This window comes from Calliopsis andreniformis, chromosome 9, assembly GCF_051401765.1.
Source record: "Calliopsis andreniformis isolate RMS-2024a chromosome 9, iyCalAndr_principal, whole genome shotgun sequence".
In the NCBI taxonomy this organism is placed as follows: domain Eukaryota; kingdom Metazoa; phylum Arthropoda; class Insecta; order Hymenoptera; family Andrenidae; genus Calliopsis; species Calliopsis andreniformis.
This window is the reverse complement of record NC_135070.1, coordinates 6,275,467-6,294,829: the sequence shown is the minus strand read 5'-3', so window position 1 is coordinate 6,294,829 and position 19,363 is coordinate 6,275,467. Positions and strand designations below refer to the sequence as shown.

At 37.3% G+C, this 19,363-nt stretch overlaps 1 protein-coding gene across 1 annotated transcript in view; it reads right to left on the bottom strand.

Annotated features, from left to right (window-relative positions):
- Positions 1-19,363, bottom strand: part of Cad99c (cadherin 99C) — a 116,420-nt gene that overhangs the window by 18,544 nt on the left and 78,513 nt on the right. The window contains exons 3-6 of the mRNA XM_076386068.1: positions 17,877-17,942; positions 15,343-15,521; positions 11,203-11,325; positions 6,660-6,923 (exon numbers count right to left, since the gene is read on the bottom strand). Of these exons, the coding sequence (XP_076242183.1) occupies positions 6,660-6,923; positions 11,203-11,325; positions 15,343-15,521; positions 17,877-17,942 (632 nt within the window). The remainder of the gene's footprint in view (positions 1-6,659; positions 6,924-11,202; positions 11,326-15,342; positions 15,522-17,876; positions 17,943-19,363) is intronic.

The following is a 19,363-nucleotide window of genomic DNA, read 5'->3' as shown; positions in this document are numbered from 1 at the left end:
ATGAAGACATTAATGGAAGTTTATGTAATACTCGATTGGAATTGATGAATATAAGACGTTGCCCGATCGATGCCTACATCGTGCACTGTCAATGTCGATGATAAAAGATTCCGTCACGCGTAATCCATGTACGTACGACCGACATACAGAGTAGTTACTTACCATTGAGACGGCGTTAACGACATCGTCCACTTCCGATCGTACTAGAGCCACGACTAAGAGCACTTTCACCGAATTAAAAAGTTCCATTGTTGACACACTACCGTCTGCTGGCACCCTTGCTTATTAGTCTTTTCGCTTTTCTCTCTGCGACGAGGACATTATTTTATTCGGTCTTGAAATCGTGCATGCTTCGTTACTTGACACCCTTCGTTGATGCATTACATGTGAAAGCTTTAGGTATCCCAAGAATCCCATGGATTAGTGAACAATAAACGAACGAGACAGTAGGTGTGTTCGTTGCATTCCCTGTCTAACTGGCAGTCACTACACATGTTCGTCAGCTTGAACACGAGTCCTTAGCATTTATGTTTAACTACCATCGTTAAAATGCAACATTCCTCTCACACAAGATAAATCATCGGCCCTTAAGGTTATTACACGGATCGCGTGGGGGGAAGATCTATTATTCAAACGAATGAGAAATGTAATTGCTCGGAAAGGGAATTTTTGGGTTAGTGAGGTATTCACTTTCTTAACAATGTGTCTTGTGTTTTAGTTAGATAATGTAAGGTAGAGGTCAGTAACACATTTTCGTCTACTTTGTCTACTAGAATATAATTCTACTTTAAACTAGAATATAATTATTAATAGAACTAAAATATAAACAGTAGAAGTAGCAGGTATTAGACAGACCAGAACAAAAGCTCCACAATAGAACAGCTGAGATTTTTAACATTAATTTTTGCATAAAACTAAACTTACAGAACTATAGTTTCAATTTACTTTCTTTTTAGAAAAATATTCCTTGTTCTAGCAGAATTCAAAGAAACATTACACAGAGTTAAATAAAACAAATCTTCATTGTACAATACAAGTTCAGCTTTTTGGTTTAATCCCATAGCCTATAGAAGCAATAACAATTTCCTTTCCAAAGGGACGAATAATAAATCTCACGATCTAAATATTTCATTCTCCAAAATACGAGGAAAAAAGTTAAACTCTTCGTGCTCCAGCTGTAACAATTTCCTTTCTCTCCAATTACCCATTTTTTCCAGCTCTCAAATACAGCGTTCACGGTTTCCAACGCTTTAAGGGAACGACGTGCCGCAGTTACAATATTGTTATTTCAGAATATTACACAATGCAACGGGCCCTGGAACACGGGTGATATAAGGCTACCATGCACAAAGGCGGAGAAATAGTTCGCGTCGTATTGAAAGCGTCGCATGCCTCGGCGTTTTTACCATCGAACTCTGTGATTTTCTTCGGCGAGTGCTGGTTGTACGTTAAGCCCTCGCAGAAATCGATCATCCGTGGAGTCGCGATTCGCGTGCACCGCTCGGGACCGCCTCGAGGATACTCCCAGGCTTTCCGGAAACGTCACGCGTCCGTTACACCTTGCGCAATCTGCATGCACGCCTGTTTTTCCACGCCTCGATAAGATCATTGCCTCCAATCGAGATTACCGTGTAATTTTACACGGTCCACGTCAGTCACGAGGAGACGTCCCAGCCGGGCACAGGTTCGCCTTCATTGTTTTATTGCAGGCCAGGGATGCAGTCGCGTCCGTTATCTATCTAGCATTGCTACCTATTCAACGCGGAAGGAACTGGTCCACGATCGGTAATCACCGTTTGCCGAGGCACACCCCTTGGCTTAGAGACGGAAAGTCCTTTGTGTCGAGCCTCTAAATCAAGATTAACCGAATTCAGTGGATTTAAGCCTGCGTAATCTATCGTTGAATTGGATTTCAGAATTATTCGAGTAGAATTATTCCGAAAGGCTAACATGAATAATAAGTCGTTTGATTACTTTTTTATGTCAATTTTGAAAAATGTGGGCAACAAAAAATTTGATATTGCAGTGAAACTACGAGTAGGAATTATGTACAGTACTGCACATAAGTATTTGCATGAGTTCACAAGTTTGGAAAATTGTAAATTTAGTGGTAGCAACCGATATTTATTGCTTAGACTAAGTAATAGTTATTGCTAAAAATACAATTTACTATGATTGTTATATACTTAATTTTAAGATGTAATAGAAATAGAAAAGAAATGTAAAGAACATACATCAGTTATTAGAAAGAAGCCTGTATTTTTCTTAACATACGACATCGTTTGAATATTTATGAACGGTACTGTATGTCGATATCACTTTGAACTAAATTTGGAATAATTAGATGACGATTAAATGCTTTCCTCATTTTTTGTCTATCTACCACCGTTTCTTTCTTATTCCATCTCACAGACTACAAAAACCCTCTGGTACACAAGAATAATGACTGGAAGAAAAACTCGTAATAAAAAGAAACACGAATAATAACAAGAAAAAAACATACAACTATAAAACATAAATAATACACATAAGAATATGTAAAAATATAAAAATTAAAATAATCCAGATTTTAAAGGAGCATTAAGATTCTCTGTTTGAAGGTGAAAACAGAGGAGAAAAAATCAATTTCTCTTCAGATATCGTTTACATAATTAATTAATTAAGGTCTTGATTGTCATACACCACAAATTCACAAAAAGAATGTTCTTGATTTGGGGCAATATTTCTCCATTTAACAGAAACCATATCATTTCATATAGCTTCTAGTACACCCGTTTCTATCAAATTCGAAATTATGGCAATGAGGTGTTAAATTGCACGTTCCCTCTCAAAAACCAGCGGAAACGTAAATGCCCATTATTGCGAAGAAACTAATTGGCCGTCATTCCGCGATTTGCATAAAGTTTTATCGCCATTGAAATCTGAACACGTTATGCAGCTTTAGCACTCGTCACGCGTGAAACGGATACCGATATGCACCTACGCCATTGCACAAACACTTGCTACATACGAGGAGAAGCGGCGTCTCGCAGCCACGTTGCAGGAACCGTTTGACGAACAACCACGTACCCATCTAATGTTCACCATTAATCTCCGTTCTCGAAGAACGTCGGCGCGGATTTGATGCTGATGGAACGCTTCGCGGTGCAAGTCGGGCGTTACGTTACGTATTCCGACCATTTGCAATTACGCTGATTTCTTTGGGGAAATGGCGCCACTATTCCTACCTTCTAATTTTCAATCCGAACAACATTTGAAGCGTGTCTCAAAACTTTGCAATCTCTTGCCAAGGGAAAGGAAATATTTCCTAATTAATCGCAAGCGTTGTAACCTGTCGAACGCAGATTAGTCAAGTATCAGGTACTCGAATTCAGGACTCTTGAGTTGCATTCATTTAATTCCACTGAAGCAAAATTCTCTGAATTGGAGTAACTGAACCAGTTTAAACAAGGCATAATGCGACCTCTACGATAAATCTGTGTTAAATAAAAATTAAAAAACTATATTTAAAAAGAATGATACCTAGTCTTCGTATAATAAAGGATACAATATTGTATTGAAAAAGTTAAGAAGCAGTTAATTCAACTAACAAGAACAGGAAAAGATCAAGGATAAAGTTAGTATGCAAATAACATGTATCGCGACTATCGCGTCTGTATTACAGCGGCCAATATAAGAATATAATACAGTTCAGTTCGACGAGGCGAGCAATATAAAATCAGCTGGCAAAATAAATTATAAACAAGGCAACATTTCATAAACACAATAACGAACGATATACAAGGCGACGATCACTTTCACGTCGCTTCTGTGCGTTTGCACGCGGCTGTGTGGCGCACTCCGACCCGTATGCACTGTTTCACCCACTGCATGCACTTTTTCGCCCGCTGCACGCGATCACGTTTCAGGTTCGGCGATCGAGCGGGACGTGAGGATAAATTTCGCGTATTTCCTGGTGGGAATTCGCCACGTCGACGATACCAAGCGATCAGAACGAAAACGAAATTTCAGGGCTGTTACATAGCCGCGAGTCGAACGGTGACTAATGCTGCAAGGCGACTGTCCTACCTTGCCCGTTGCATGTACAACGCACCGATGCATATAAGTCGTGCCATATTCGCTACCCACCGCGCGTTTTCTTATTCGCGATTATCTGGTCGCGAGGCGAGTTTCTTTGTTTGTCTAGCCCACCAGTCGCGGACGGTGACATTTACAAGACAGCCATCGATTGACATTCGTTTCGCGCCAGGTCGATCTTAATCGATACAGACGCGATTAACATCGTCGGTCGGAGCGAACGACGCGTACGGTATCGTTGCTCCTGACACGGGACTGACGATTCCGGAGCAAGTCAATTAATACGGATAAGCCGACGCACTCGTTCATGAATACAAACATCCTTCGGCAGAGTTCAAACGGGAGCGCCAGGAATTCTTACGGCATTCTGGTATTTGATAGTAATGTGACGACGGAGCCAGGCATGGATAATAGTATCTCAAATATGAAATAAAAATATTTGCATATCTACCTTGACTGTTTCAGTTGGTCTATGTGAAAGAGTATTGCATTTTTGTGTTTACTGAAATATTGTCTGGAGTAGTTATTTGATTTTGCGAAGTTGGGATTGTGTTTGTAGCGAGTGGCTTCTAGAATTATCAACAAGGTCGAAAGATAGTGAGGAGTTATTTAGCACTGCTTGCGAGTTTTTTAGAGTCAATTATAGTTGTTTAGTTTTCAGTGAGAATTGCTGGAGTATTGTTAAGAGCTCAGATGTCAGTGGGATAACACGGAGGCAAGATACTCGACTCGTATTTTTGGGGAGTGTTGCAATTTTATTGACCACTACGAAATGCGTATGTATTGTCTTGATGTGTTTTCTTCTGGAGCCAATTGTCTGAGAGATACTGTTACCTTCTGAGGTTTCGACAGTGAAAGAGTATTGCACTTTTGTGTTTACTGAAATAGTATCTGGAGTACTTATTTGATTTTGCAAAGTTGCGACTGTGTTTGTAGCGTACCGAGTAGCTTCTAGAATTATCAACAAGGTCGAAAGATAGTAAGGAGTTATTGAGCACTGCTCGTAAGTTTTCTAGTGTCAATTATAGTAGTTTAGTTTTCTCGAGTTTAGTATGCTCACTCGTATTTTTGGCGAGTGCTGCAATTTTATTGGCTATTACTGTAAGTGCAACCCAATCAGACAATAATAGAAAAGTGTGTGTACTGTCTTTATTGTGTTTTCTTGTGGAATCAATCGCCTGATAGACATTATCACCTTCTGAGCTTTCGACAGGACAAAATTGATTACTAATGAAGCCAAATGAGGCACTTATTTATATGAATTTTATTGTTTGTATGTCATCCATCATGTAACTGGATCTAATGCTAATTAAAAAGTGCAACTTGAAATTTGAAATTTGAAATTCAAATTTAAGATTTAAAATTTTGAAATTTTAAATATATGTAGCCTACACGTCTCCTAATAACGATTTCCTTAAGTATTATCACACCCCAATCTCTTCTTTGTAAAACTATCGAAAGAGATCCTTATTCCAGCCTCTAAGTACAGGTACTCTTCAACAAGAAATGAAGTGGACTAATTGAAAATCAGCTAAGAAGGTGTAGCTTCCTTCGAAGCTATTTGAATCACCATTTCCCAGAAAACGATCAAAGAGTTCGTGTTTAACGGTTTCGTTAACAGGAGGGAAGAAACGATCGTGTCGTTTTACACAGCATGCGCTACGTATCCCTTCTAGCATCGTAGCGGCTCGATATGCAGCCTTGGCACGCGTAGCGAGATTAGAAGGCACCGATTAGAGTCAGCGCTTGTAGATATTTGCATATCGCTTCCTTCGGCTCGACATTGTTAATTCTATAGTTGAATACACTGCTGCGGATACCAATCGCCAAATTCTTTCGTTACTTCATCGTTGATTATCATGTGCTACTTATCGACACGTTACCAACGCGGAGGAACAATATGTTGGCACACGCACACAAGGATTACATTGAATACTATTACAACAGTTTTGTCTCGATATAAGTTCACTGGAACAATCGTGTTTCCATGGAGTTACCTTATTGCGTCGATATAAGTTCACTGATTTGAATGAGTTGAGAGCTTACTTATCAGATAGGAACTTGAACTTGCTTTCTCAAAGACCACGAGTAAGTCGGGTGAAAGAGTATTTCCAAGAAAAGGAGAGTGTACCACGGAATTTGTACAGCACTGTATTGTAATTCACTAAAATTGGAGTAAATATTTTTTCTAACTCGAAATATACTATGATATTCTCCCTTCAATTTTGTTTAATTGCTATTAACCCTCGCACTTCAACCCTAAATATACTACAAGATGTCAAAAGTGTAATAAAATCATTCGTAAGAATCATATACAAAATACATTTATCTCATGTATCAGGTGTATCGAAAACGAGAAAGAAATAAAGTGTAGGTATAATATTCAAAATGCATTTTTACATAAAATTCCTTTCTAAAACCAGTTAACGATAGAAATTCTACCATGAGTCAAAATGACCCTGCATTCGCCTCCCGCGGTCGTCGAAAACCATTCGCTTTTCGAGGGTTAAATCTCAAATATTTCTACTTAATTTTAACTAATTTTTCTTCTTCCTTTGAATATGCAAATAGTTGTTACTCACCGATGCCAAAATAGTGACGAGGTATCGCTGTATCCTTTCGAAATCGAGGGTGCGGTTGACAGTAACTTGGCCTTGATGAGGCAAGTTAATGCTGAAGTAACCGTACCCATCGGCCGTGGTGATTCTATTTCGACCGACTCCGTCATTGTTGCCGATTCCAGTTCCATCACCAGGCGCAATCGAGTATTCAACGATGCCATTCACTCCGGCATCTGCATCCACGGCGACGATGTTTTTAAAGATTGTCGAGCCAACCGGCGTTAACTGCAATCAGTGAAGTAATTATTTAACACGGACACTTTAGCAGGTACAAATTAACACAGCAATAATTTAACATTTTTCCAAAGTGTCCACAGCCTCTACACCATCTGCCATAAACATCGAATATCAAAACTTCAAACTGCAATACGCGCGTAAAAAATCCAAACGCTATAATCTTGTAACCAGCCCCTCATCCCTTCCAACCCCTCTTTAACTACTGTTCATTACACAGCTTTTTATCACCTCATTTGTCCTCATCATTCATTATTTCCTCGTATTACTATAATTACACGCTGCACAAGCGTTAACGACACCACGTCCATTTACAAAACTCTCTCAATCTCTCTCCGCTATTTACAGACCGAGGGCCCTTTAAACGACCTATGTAAACGTCCAGCACATTAGTATAACGCACATGCTGCACGATACATATTGCATACGCATTCTATAACGTCGTTATTCGGACATTTCGCTAAACGATAACCGCGTATCGTTAAACACGAAGGTCTAGCGCGAAGCAGGGGCCAGCGTTAATTAAAGACCGCGGGGTCAAACGCAGCCGCGCGTCAAGATTAATAATTGGACAAATCCAGAGGCCAGAGCGGCTCGATCAGTGGTTCGAGCGTGCCCTAAACAGGGGGCGGGATAATTTACCGAATTTTTCTTGTCGCGACATCATGCCCTGTCGATAAATCTCGCGATAAGCCAGACTACAGCGGCGCGAACGAGGGAGCATAATTTTTCTGGCGCAGACACGATCTGCCTCGCGATCCCGAGGGAACCTACGCCGATACCAACTTACGAGCAAATATCTCTTAGTTGTGACTGAGTTTTCCTTTGCACCAGAGATTATCAAGGGGAATAATCCAGCTTCCTCTAGTTCTATGAGGCACGCTGAACCGCTCGGCGAACCGTGGATTAATTAGTTGAAACAGAAATCATGTACAAGGGGTTCCGATATCTCGATCGACAGAGCTGCGATCCTGCAATTGACTGCCGATAGGTCACGTTACGCCCGCTGTGAAATTGAAAGTGTTCCTCTGGTTTCCACGATGCGAGGGAGATACCTATACTTAGACCATGTATACTTATGGACACGGCTTCAAATAACTTCCTTTAGGTAAAGATAGAATTATCTACGTGACGTCACACAAGATATACGAGCTATAGTAGTATGACATACCTGTAATTTCGAAAGAGTGATACATCGGTGTTCTGAAAGCGTTAAACTGTTTTACTGCCCGACATTAATGAGAATGTGAAAACGTTTAACTTTCAGAAAACATATTGAATTGATTAAATATGAAATATGCATATTTTGAGAATTATAATTTCGCAAAATGTATTTAAAGTTTGATTGAGATGCTGATATCATTTTCTTATCATTTATTTTAGTTCAAAAAAAAATAATAAGAACAATGCATAGATGTCTGAAGAAAAACTATTTCTCTATAATTACTGATTACAAAATAAAATTGATTTCTACCGTTGTTAATAATTATTTTAAAACTAAATACACACAAGCTGTTCATAGTTTCACGTGGATTGCTAGGGTCGGTAGAGTCCAGTAACGTCTCAGCGTCTGATGTATTTGAATAATTATTTTTTACCCTGTGTGACATTCATATTGGGGTAGTTATCTTTGCTTAGTTGAGCTCGTGAATTTTTTATACATGCACTATTACATGCCGTGTCTCGTAGCATATATGATCTAAGGGAGATACATATTGGAATGTTGCTGATACTGTTTGGATATTATTCTTCATTTGCTGTTATTTAGTTGTATGTCCGAATATTCATATTCGCATATCAAAGTATTTATATCATGTATCTACCTATACTACTTTCCGTGTTTCAGGAGTAATGAATAGCGTATGAAAGGAGAGAATTTTTCGCGGAAATAATTTTAATAGGCATAGGATTCACTTTTACTAAAGATTCCAATAATTTGTATCATAAACATACTTTGCATGTTACGCTTGATTATGCGTGCATATTGCATACCTATGCTATTAGTCCGTTCAATTATAACTGTATTTTGCAGTGCTATAATTATAGCTACAGTAAGCTGAACCTGTTCAAGTTATAAATCTGCGATCTGAACGGAGCGAATATAACAGTAAATTTTAATTATATGAAGCACGACCAGCCGCCTTTCAGTTCTTTGAAATATCCTCTGGATTAATCATGAAACACGTTTAACGACATGGGTAGAACTCGCGGGTATTTCGAAGCACTTCATATACATATTTATAGCATGTCTACAGCGTAACAATTTATATAACTATTATAAACACTATCATAAAATATTTTATACAATATTCAGCGACCTATCGCTTTTGTAATAATCATACAATTACCATTTCAAATTAAATCCCTTAAAGCAACCTCCACCAAAACGTATACACTGTACATTTTTCGAATACCATACCGTGTATGAAATTGAATAGATAGTGGTATAAAACGATCAATACCTTAAATTTGTAAGATCGCGGATCGCGCGCTTGTAAGGTCCTTTAGCGGCGAGAACGTTTATTCAAATTTGACAAAGCATAAAGCTCGGAAGAATGCCATGCTCGTTGACTACTTGTACCTTAATGCAGCCGTAAATAGCGTTGTCTTAACAGCGCTCTCGACTATGGCCCGTACAACGTCCCGTGCGTGCCATTTAATGGCCGAACGGCTGTAGACACCCTTAACATACCGTTACCAGCGATACATCTGCAGATGCGACCCGATAACGCGGTTCTTTTGCAATCATAAAATGCGCCATCATTAAAATACGCATTAACATGGTATCGAAGGGAGTGCAACGCACGAGGTCGGTGTGTCTTGCGGCATCTGGCTGGATCAACCGGTACCCGAGGGATACGCGCCATTTCTATTACGTGTAACGGTTTACCAGCGTAGAAAAGAAGAATCCACGCGATCGCTGCCCGTTACTCTTCGACGATGAAACGATACTTCCAGGGATTATTTTGGAATAGTTTGCATACGCTGCCTCGCCTAAGACTTGACGAATCTATCTTCGTCCCTGCTGCGTCGGTGCTCGACAGCGAGAAATTCTCAAATGTAACGCCGAGATTTTAACGGGTTTCCGTGCGGTGATGGAACTTGGATTACCGAAGCTAATGACGTATGGTTTTACGTCGGGACGATTGATAGCTTGGACGGTACTTAATGCTAAGGTCTACACTTAAGACACTATATCATCGGCCATACCATTATAAGTTCAATCGCTCATTCTATGCACGAAGACCCGTTAAAGTCTCAGAACTTTTCGTCGACGTTTATTAAATATTCCCTTAAATGTTAGTGACAGATAACGAATCATGATTTTGATTTATTGCAAGTTTGTAACGTAGGGACTACTCAATTGACATTCTGAATTTTCTGTACAATGATTCTATTGTTTATTGTAAGAGAGAAATGTACTGCTTAAGAAAATTATAGTATAGAAAATTTTGGGGCAAAAATTAGCGAACTTTAATTGTCAATAACTATATGGAAAACCGTCGTTAGATCACGATATTTTTTTTTTTTTAATTAAAGCCTGCAATTTTTAGTTTTAGATATTTTTTCTCGATTTTAAGTTTACTGCACTTCTATTACTGTAACCCCTTAAATCCTGAAATCTGTTCCTTATATTAAATTCTGCAAACTTCGACGGAATAGATGAACTTGCTAAAATTTATTTCGAAATGCCATTTATGATTTCATAAAGCACAAACCTTCCACTTTAACTTGAAACAAAAAGCAAGTAGCTGCAATTTTTTCGCATAGTTACAGCACTTTAAAGTAGTTCTTGCGTCCTTGTTATGTTCTGTGCAGAAGTACAGAATCTTTGATAATAAAAATGTAATTTATATTACACTATAAAAAGACTTCAATTTTTTTGTAGACACCTACACTTCCTAGATTAAAAATCCAAATAGTTTATCAAAAACTATGAAAATGGAATGTAGGCAGTTCATTGAACTCTAACATTAATCTACTGAATAGGTGCACTGTCAATGTGCTTATTAAATATTACTTTTACGACCTTTCGAGATAAAATCTATCGTTCCTGATATCTTACACGATCTGCAAAGAATTCTCACGTTATCGATGATTTATAGTGATCGTGCAAAAGTGTAATTGAAATTCTAGGCGATGATTTGGGTCCACTGCCGCTGTAAGTAGTCGACAACCTGTCGATCTAGCGATACCGTGTTTTCTACGTAATTACCGTATTCAGTTTCTGCTTCCCTCAACTCGATAGGTTTAGGTACTTATGGCTTACCTCTGGTACTGTCGTTTCGTATGGAGTGTTAATGAATTTTGGCGCATTATCGTTTATATCCGACACACGCACGATCACTGGTATCGTCCGCTTTTTGTTCGTTTGTTTTACAGTGCAGCTCAGCTGGAAACAGAAAATTCGATGCCATTAGATTCTCGTATGTATATCACCAAATAAAATAGATTAAATATTAAAAAATGGCTTAAGCTAAATGGCATACAGTGTAATCAAAGTTCTAAAATATTTGAATAAATTTTCATGAAGCTAGACATTTAAATAAACTTTGAGAATAAAATGATAATTCCATGGTTGTAAGACAAAACGACCTATGTCACATTTTCAAAAAATTCGAGTTCAGGTCTTAATTGACATCTAGAATATAAAATGTATATTTTCAGGAAAAAAAAGAGCATTAAAATAAATTTTCACCTAAAAATATGGGTGCAAGGAGACACAAATCCATGAGACAGTATTGAAGCTGAAAAGTGTAAACGTTAATATCTCAAAAACATTTTGCCTTACAACCACAGAATTATTTGTAAAGATGGTGATTTGTGTATATTTTTAACGCTCATTATTTACACCATTAGGATAATAACCATAAATCGATACAATCGAGGTCGACATTGCCTTCTGTACCGTTGACAAAAGATTGGTGTACACACGATTTCCCAGCTGTTTCATTTCATACGTTCAATTTAAGAAAACAACAATTACGAGCGATCACTTATGGCACCAGAACATTGCTCTAGACCTTTCACATTCCTCGCAGCGTAGTGTCATAAGAGACACGCGGCGCAATCTCGGGGGCCAATATGGTCAAGGGAAACGGTACTCTGAATCGTACACATCGCAATCACCCGACGACGAACAATTCGATTCAGTTCCAGACTCGTTTGTCCCTTTATGTACATTTACCACCATAAATTGGAGAGCGGTATCTTCATAGTTACATTTTAGAAAATAGAGAAACAGTTATAAGTGACGCTTTGATGTATGTTCCCGAGAGAAGATCGAGCTATTTCCTGTACGTGACGTGTTCAATGAAAAAATATACAAAAAAAGGTGAATGATAAATTTGCAATCAGCTGGTTAAAAAGAGAAGAGTGCCGATTTCTTTCTAGCGGAAGGTTCAGCTTTTTCTTAAGCTGGAAGGAAGCAATTGCCCAGACGAGTTCAACGGCACATGATACAACAGTGCTTCGGGTTACATGAAACTAGAAATGAAATACAATTATGGAGTACACGGTTAAGTATACTGTGGAAGCGAGGTTCCAACGGAGCTTTGAGCGTTTAGCAATTGTTTAACTCTGTTGTAATTACTTAAAGACTGTTAATTACCGTTTTCGTTTGCAAACTTACATATTATTACACATTGTAAGATATATACATCGCGAAACTCAACTCAATAAATTGCTTTTGCTCAATGCAAAGAAACCAGAGCTAGATAAAACAGCTACTTGAAATAGAAGATTGTTATAAATATTTCTATTTCATCGAACTGTACTGGATATTCTAAATAAAATATTTCTTTGAGACAATTGTGATTGATGAAATAAATGGAATTTCAAATAGTTATTTCAATACAACATTTATAGAATTAATATTTGAAACGTCTACTTCATTTGTTATACATGGAAATACTATTTCAATAGGAAGTAACCTATTTGAAATAATTTTGAAATGGTATAGTGAAATAGTAAGGATAGCGATGTGAGGAAGAACATGAGAAAACGAGCAAAAATTAACGTGGCAGGTGAAGGAAAATATAGCATGCGTGAGAAAGAGCAAACCTGAATGAGAGGAATGAACGACATGAACGTAGATGTCGAAGGAAAGGACAACGTCTGAGATGAAGTAAGAATAAATAACGAAGAAAGACAAGCAAATCCGATTTTCGACATAACAGGACAAAGTGAGATGCATATTTTAACTAATTAAATTAATAATTACTTTTGTAAATTAGTATTTCTTAGGTGAAATATTTCAATTGCCACTATCTCTACTAATCTATTTCAAATATTCCCCAGCTCCTACAGAAACCTTCAGAATTTCACACAAAACTAGAAATTTTATTCCTTGAAGATTACTACTATCTACAACAATTTTAAAAATTCACCCTGTCTCTATTTCAAGTAAACACACCTAAATTAAAATTAAAACTAAATCACACAGAACCCCAAAAACTTTGTTCATCGTCTGCATAATATTTGGGTTAGCGAGCATTCTAATTCAGGAATTCTGCGCATAGCTCTACGAAAAAGCTGAGTAAGCGTAACTTTTAAAAGCAGGTGGTCACTATTAAACTAAATTAAAACGAACCAGTAAGGTAACGCGTATCGAGGCTCTAGCATTGTCCCCTGCGCGGTTGGAAGACCTGACGTCCGTTTCGTAAGCTCATTTACCGCAGCGGGGAACAAAAAGCTACGCAGCCACGTAATGAGATTCCTTTCCGAGAATGAGAAGATGGCCCCTCGCGTCTTGCAGAAGACGCGACGAAATGGTGCCAAGTGTAGAATTCAATCGGTGACTTGGCTCACAGTGCGTTCCATGGGCAAAAACGTTCATAAATGAGCAGGTTGTTGGAAGGTACTGCGATGAGGCGAGCTCGTAGTCGTAATTTTGCGCGTGACCAGCATCACTGTTACTTACGGTAACGAGAGTTTCCTTGTAAAAACTGTCGTTCGAGAGACAATCGTGCATTCAATCACGATCATTAGCGATTGTCAGGGTAAAGACTTTATCCTGCCATTTTTTTTTTATCAACCATTCCATTTAATCGAATTACGTGCCTCGAGAAATGGTAACGGGAAAGGAGCTAAAACTCGGAGCGTAAAATGATTCCTCGGATACGGTTGAAACGTACAAGTAAAAGGGAGTCAAAGACAACTATTTCTATTGAAATATACAATGACCTACAGATTTGCGGTAAAGTAGTTGAAAAACTGCGTTTATGTGAAAATCAGGTGAACCTTTCTTCAAGCAAGCATTTTCTCTCGTTAAAGTGTTTGTATTATTCTATTAAAAGTGACAGCTACATTATTAGCGTGGAGAAGTAGTTAAAAATCGAAATTAAGAGTAAAAGTGTATTAATATGTGATGAAGTATGTCTACTTAAGTGCTCGTTAAGTAATTATTAAAAGGTTGAAACCAGTAGCAATACAGGATCGTAAAAATTTTTTCATGACCAGCCACGTGCTCGTTATTGATTGTCTAGATTCCAATAGCGTTATTCCCCATTTGATTCGAAAGCATGTCACAATTTGTGCTACGGTGGTCCACTGGTGGGTTTACTGTAAAAACTGGATAAATGATATCTCGTGCTCCGTGAATAATGCCACACCGATACATAGCTCGTAAACTTTCTCCAACTATGTAATACATGGCATAGACACGTGCGACGATTAATAATTGAAAATTTCCAATCATTTCTTTTCTTTACCATTTTGATTGTCTTTAATGCATCAATTATACTTTTTGCACCCATTAAACGGAAGTATAAATTAATTTTTATTATTGACATAAAAAGCTGGCTAAGGGATCATTCCGCAGATGAAAAATGATGATAAAAAGGCAAACAGAATATGCAGAGGATTAAGACATAAATCAGCGTTAATAACATCGTATAAAATTTTTATACGTATTTTCTTAACATATACTACAATAATACCGCAATATTTCAACATGAGAGTTGTTAAGCCTATAATAATAAAAAGTTATGATTGTTTCTAAGTTTCCAAAGTTCACAAACTGTCGTCGAGTCTCGATTTATATAACCTGCCGTCTGCCTTCCTTCTGATCAAATCGATTAATCAAAGTCCCACGTATTCTGTACCCGTGAACTTCTCGATAGCACCGCGCGCTTCAGAAATACGCACTCGACTGACCGCTTTGTTATTCGCTGTTCGGTAACAAGTCAAGTAACACGGTTAGAACGAATCAGAGAGAAATATACTCGCAGCTTTCTCGAGATAAACAACCGCGACACACAGCAGGCAAGCACCGATTACGTAAGCAAACACGTACCTCTGGATAACGCATTGGACAAATTTCATTTTATATGAACGTGTCCCCCATGCACAAAAGTAGCATGTTATATGTCCTGTTGCGAAATTCAGCTCAAAGTGAAATTTCACGTACCTGAAAGACAACGTGCGAGAGATTTTCCTCGTCCCTGTCCAATGGCTCTAAAAGCTGCAGCTTCTTGCCGTTTAGTTTGAAACGGGGCTGCTTTCCAGGAAAGATCAACTCCAACGTGGTCTCATTATACGGATCACCAGATACCGGAAGTTCCTCGGGCACGGTTTTCTGATCGATCGCTGAAAAATGAAAAACCTCGTGAAACGATAGCTTGGCAACAGTGCAGAACGATTTGTCGAGGAAACGCGGAAGTTGGTGTAATGCATTCACGCGTTAGACGAAAACTGCATTACTAATAGCATCTTTACCAACGACCTACATTCACTTGGGCGTAACGGCAGATTCACACGAAAGATAAAATAGGAGGGAATTCTTGTCGGACGATTGTTTGTCTTTCTTAAGGTGGTTAAAAGAAGAAAAGAAAATTGAATGTTCTGGCAGAATGTTCGTTTTCAAATTATGCGACACTTAGATGTTCAAATATTCAAGTGTTCAAATTTTCAAGCTTTCAAATAATCAAATGTTCAAATTTTCAATCTTTCAAGCTTTCAAATTAAAAATTGAATAAGAAAATACCCATATTAAATCTCTTTCACGTGAAGTATAACCACTCCACTGCAACTTTAGGCAGAGACATATTTTCAAACTTTCAAGTTCTTTCGTTTTCAAATTATGCGACACTTAGATGTTCAAATATTCAAGTGTTCAAATTTTCAAACTTTCAAATACTCAAATGTTTAATTTTTCAATCCCTCGAGCTTTCAAATTAAAAATTCAATAAGAAGGTACCCATATTAAATCTCTTTCATGTGAAGTATAACCACTCTACTGCAGAGACATATTTTCAAACTTTGAAGTTCTTTCGTATTCAAATTATCCGACATTAAGACGTTCAAATATTCAAGTGTTCAAATTTTCAAGCTTTCAAATATTCAAATGTTCAAATTTTCAAGCTTTCAGGCTTTCAAATTAAAAATTCAACTAACAAGAAAATACCCGTATTAAACGTCTTTCCTATGGAGTATAACCACCCCATTGCAACTTTAATTTAAAATCCTCATCTTAGCACAAATGTAGTAATTAACAATTTAGTCATGCAAAATAAAGTTGGGCAAGATTACAGGCGTCGCCGTTCAAGGAAGAGAATTCGCTATAGAACGTAATTATGGAGGCTAATCGAGCGCAACATCGTTGATCAAGGTGACGGCACTTGAAGTACGACGACGAGGAGAAATATTCGATGCTACATAGTCCTTTTTAACATGCATAATGACGGATTTATTTTGCACCTTTATTGTATACTTTGCTCGCAAATCATATTACATACGACAGGTTGAATCGTTAAGCAAGAATGTAACATGGTAGAGAAAAAGTACTACATTAGATTCAGTAAGAACCTACGAAGAGACTTCCTTATGCTCGGCATGCTGTCCCCACTGCTCATAATTAATGCCATCGTTGCAAACTAACCACTATCTCGGGCAACATCTCATTAATGATATCATACACTTCCTAATTGCATCGTATCAATCCATTTCCATTTTTTCAACATTTTTCCTCGTCAGTAATGCCACGTGGAATCGATAGAGTTGAAAATACTGACTTTCAAATTATTTTCATGAATATAATTTAATTCATTTGACATGTTTTCATTTGACATACCTTTTCAGTAAATATTTCGTTTCCTTATTTTGAACAGTTTTAATAATGCATTTAAAAATACTACTCAACGTACAGGGTGCACTCAAATATTTTCTTGTATCTATGAAATAGTTCTAAAAAAATATAGAGACATAAATTTTAGTTTCGACATTTGTTTTAGATAGAAAGACACTAGTAATAGATGGAAATTGTTGTCGGGTTACACGTTACATTTATAGTAAAAGGGGAAAGAATAGGTTTGTCTAGAATTGACGTGACCTCGTTGTTATTACGCTAGGGAAATTTGAACGTGATTCAATGGAGATTAAATTCCGCTTAATCGAAGCACTTTCCGGACGCGACGGACCGTTTCGAAACAGTTTTCATTCACGAAAGTCTATTTCAATGGGACGAGGTCATATCCAGTGGAAAATCAAGTTGTATTAAAAAGAATGTAGACCACCAACATGTCACGTATAATGAATATGCTTGACAGAAAAAAAGGGGAGAAAAATAGTCGTCAATCATCCTAGCGAAAGACAGTTCTCCAGAAATATTGAAACTAGAACATCAGAATAGGGATCAATACGATTCCCACGCTCAGTGATCTATTTTAAAAATTTTTCAAATTCCTCTAATCGATATCTACAGGATAGTGTTTAAAAAGAAATTTGATCAAAATATTTCAAACTAATTAAAATATTCATGCAACCTAAATTTAAATAATCCAATAAAATGTATAATATAATTGGTATTATAGACATTATTCATAGACATGTACGTAAGATATACATTTCTCCACGAGGAAATAATAATGAGGCATTAAATGCTAAAGACAAACTGGGTTGACCCAGTCCATGTAAAATGCAAATAGGTTTAAAAGCCGAACTCACCGTTTCCTTTGCTCTCTTCGATGTCGAGAATAATATTAGACTGACCCGACTCCACCTCGCACAAACCTGTAACAAATTAACAAAAGACTTGGATTAGATCAACATCCTTGATAAATTGGTGCTCTAATACTTTAGCGCAGACACTGCAGGCCTTAATTTTATAATGGCGTTAGAGGTGTCTGTAGAGAGTGTCGTTGCTTCGTTTTATGCCCATAGGTACACCTAAATAGATCTTAACGATCTATCAGATATGTGTAGTAGGTCAGTTACATTCGCCGAACGACGCTTTCCATCGCAAAGAAATTCTAGTTATCTCTTTTATGGCTTGCTGACATTTGGCCACATAGCGAATAGCTTTGATATTTCATGCTATCTATTGAAATTCTGAGAATTTCTTGCGAGCAGATTTATATAATTGAAAAGAAAAGTTCAGTGGCTGACAATAGACTGAAGATGGTAGCTGAGTTTTCTTGAACGTACAGTCCGTTATGAAAGTTTACATATATACAAGGTGTTTAACAACTGATGGCAGAAATTTTCATAAGAGGATTTTACATGTTAAAATAGGACAAAAATCAATTTGTGTATGAAGACATTAATTGTGGAAACTCCTAAAATTCGCTTGAAATGTGTCTGATCTCGGACTTAATCTACTTACAGTATTCATTAACCATATCAGACGCAGTGATCTCAATAAGTAGAATAAGATAGGTCAGACATATTTAACGCGCATTTTAAGTGTACATATCTCTAACAATTAATAATAATTCCGAAACGAAGCCTCAAATGCAATTTTGTCATTCTTGATATTTATCTTATTTTAGTATGTTGAATGATCCCTCAAAATTTTTAACATCTATCAATCACCATCCAGTGCACAATGTTCCATAAATCTAAGTATTTTTAATTAAGAACTAAATAATTTGATAATTACGTTATCATCTAAATTAGCATGCATTTTGTTTTCTGTATTCCTTAAAGCATTGAAGTATAAAAAGTTTCTTGGCAACGTAAGCACTAAATGACTTGGTAAAGTGCAAATGTAAATTTTTATAAGCTCTGATTGCACATTTTCGTGCCTTCAATATAAAAGTCACGCTGGCACAATTTGCCATATTCGTCTTCCTTCAACTTTGCAGAGTTCTGTAATTAAGAAAATCTTATAAAGAACAGAACAAGTAGAAATCTGTTGGCGCAACGTGCCAGGAGTATGAAGTTGCGAATGAAATTACTAGAGCTTTGTAAAGTTATTAAACTCCCTCTCATGAACTTTCGTACTAGACTACCATATTCGTGAAATTTCGAGGAAAATTACAAAATCTGGTAACCACCAACGATATGAGGCGTGTAGGAGCAATTAACTTGGCAATCTAATCTCCTACACGAAGAAGGACATTTATTAAGACGGTAACAAATGATTAATCGTACTAAAGATACACAATTACATATTTAATTAACATTTAGAAACTGAATCGTGAAGATTACAA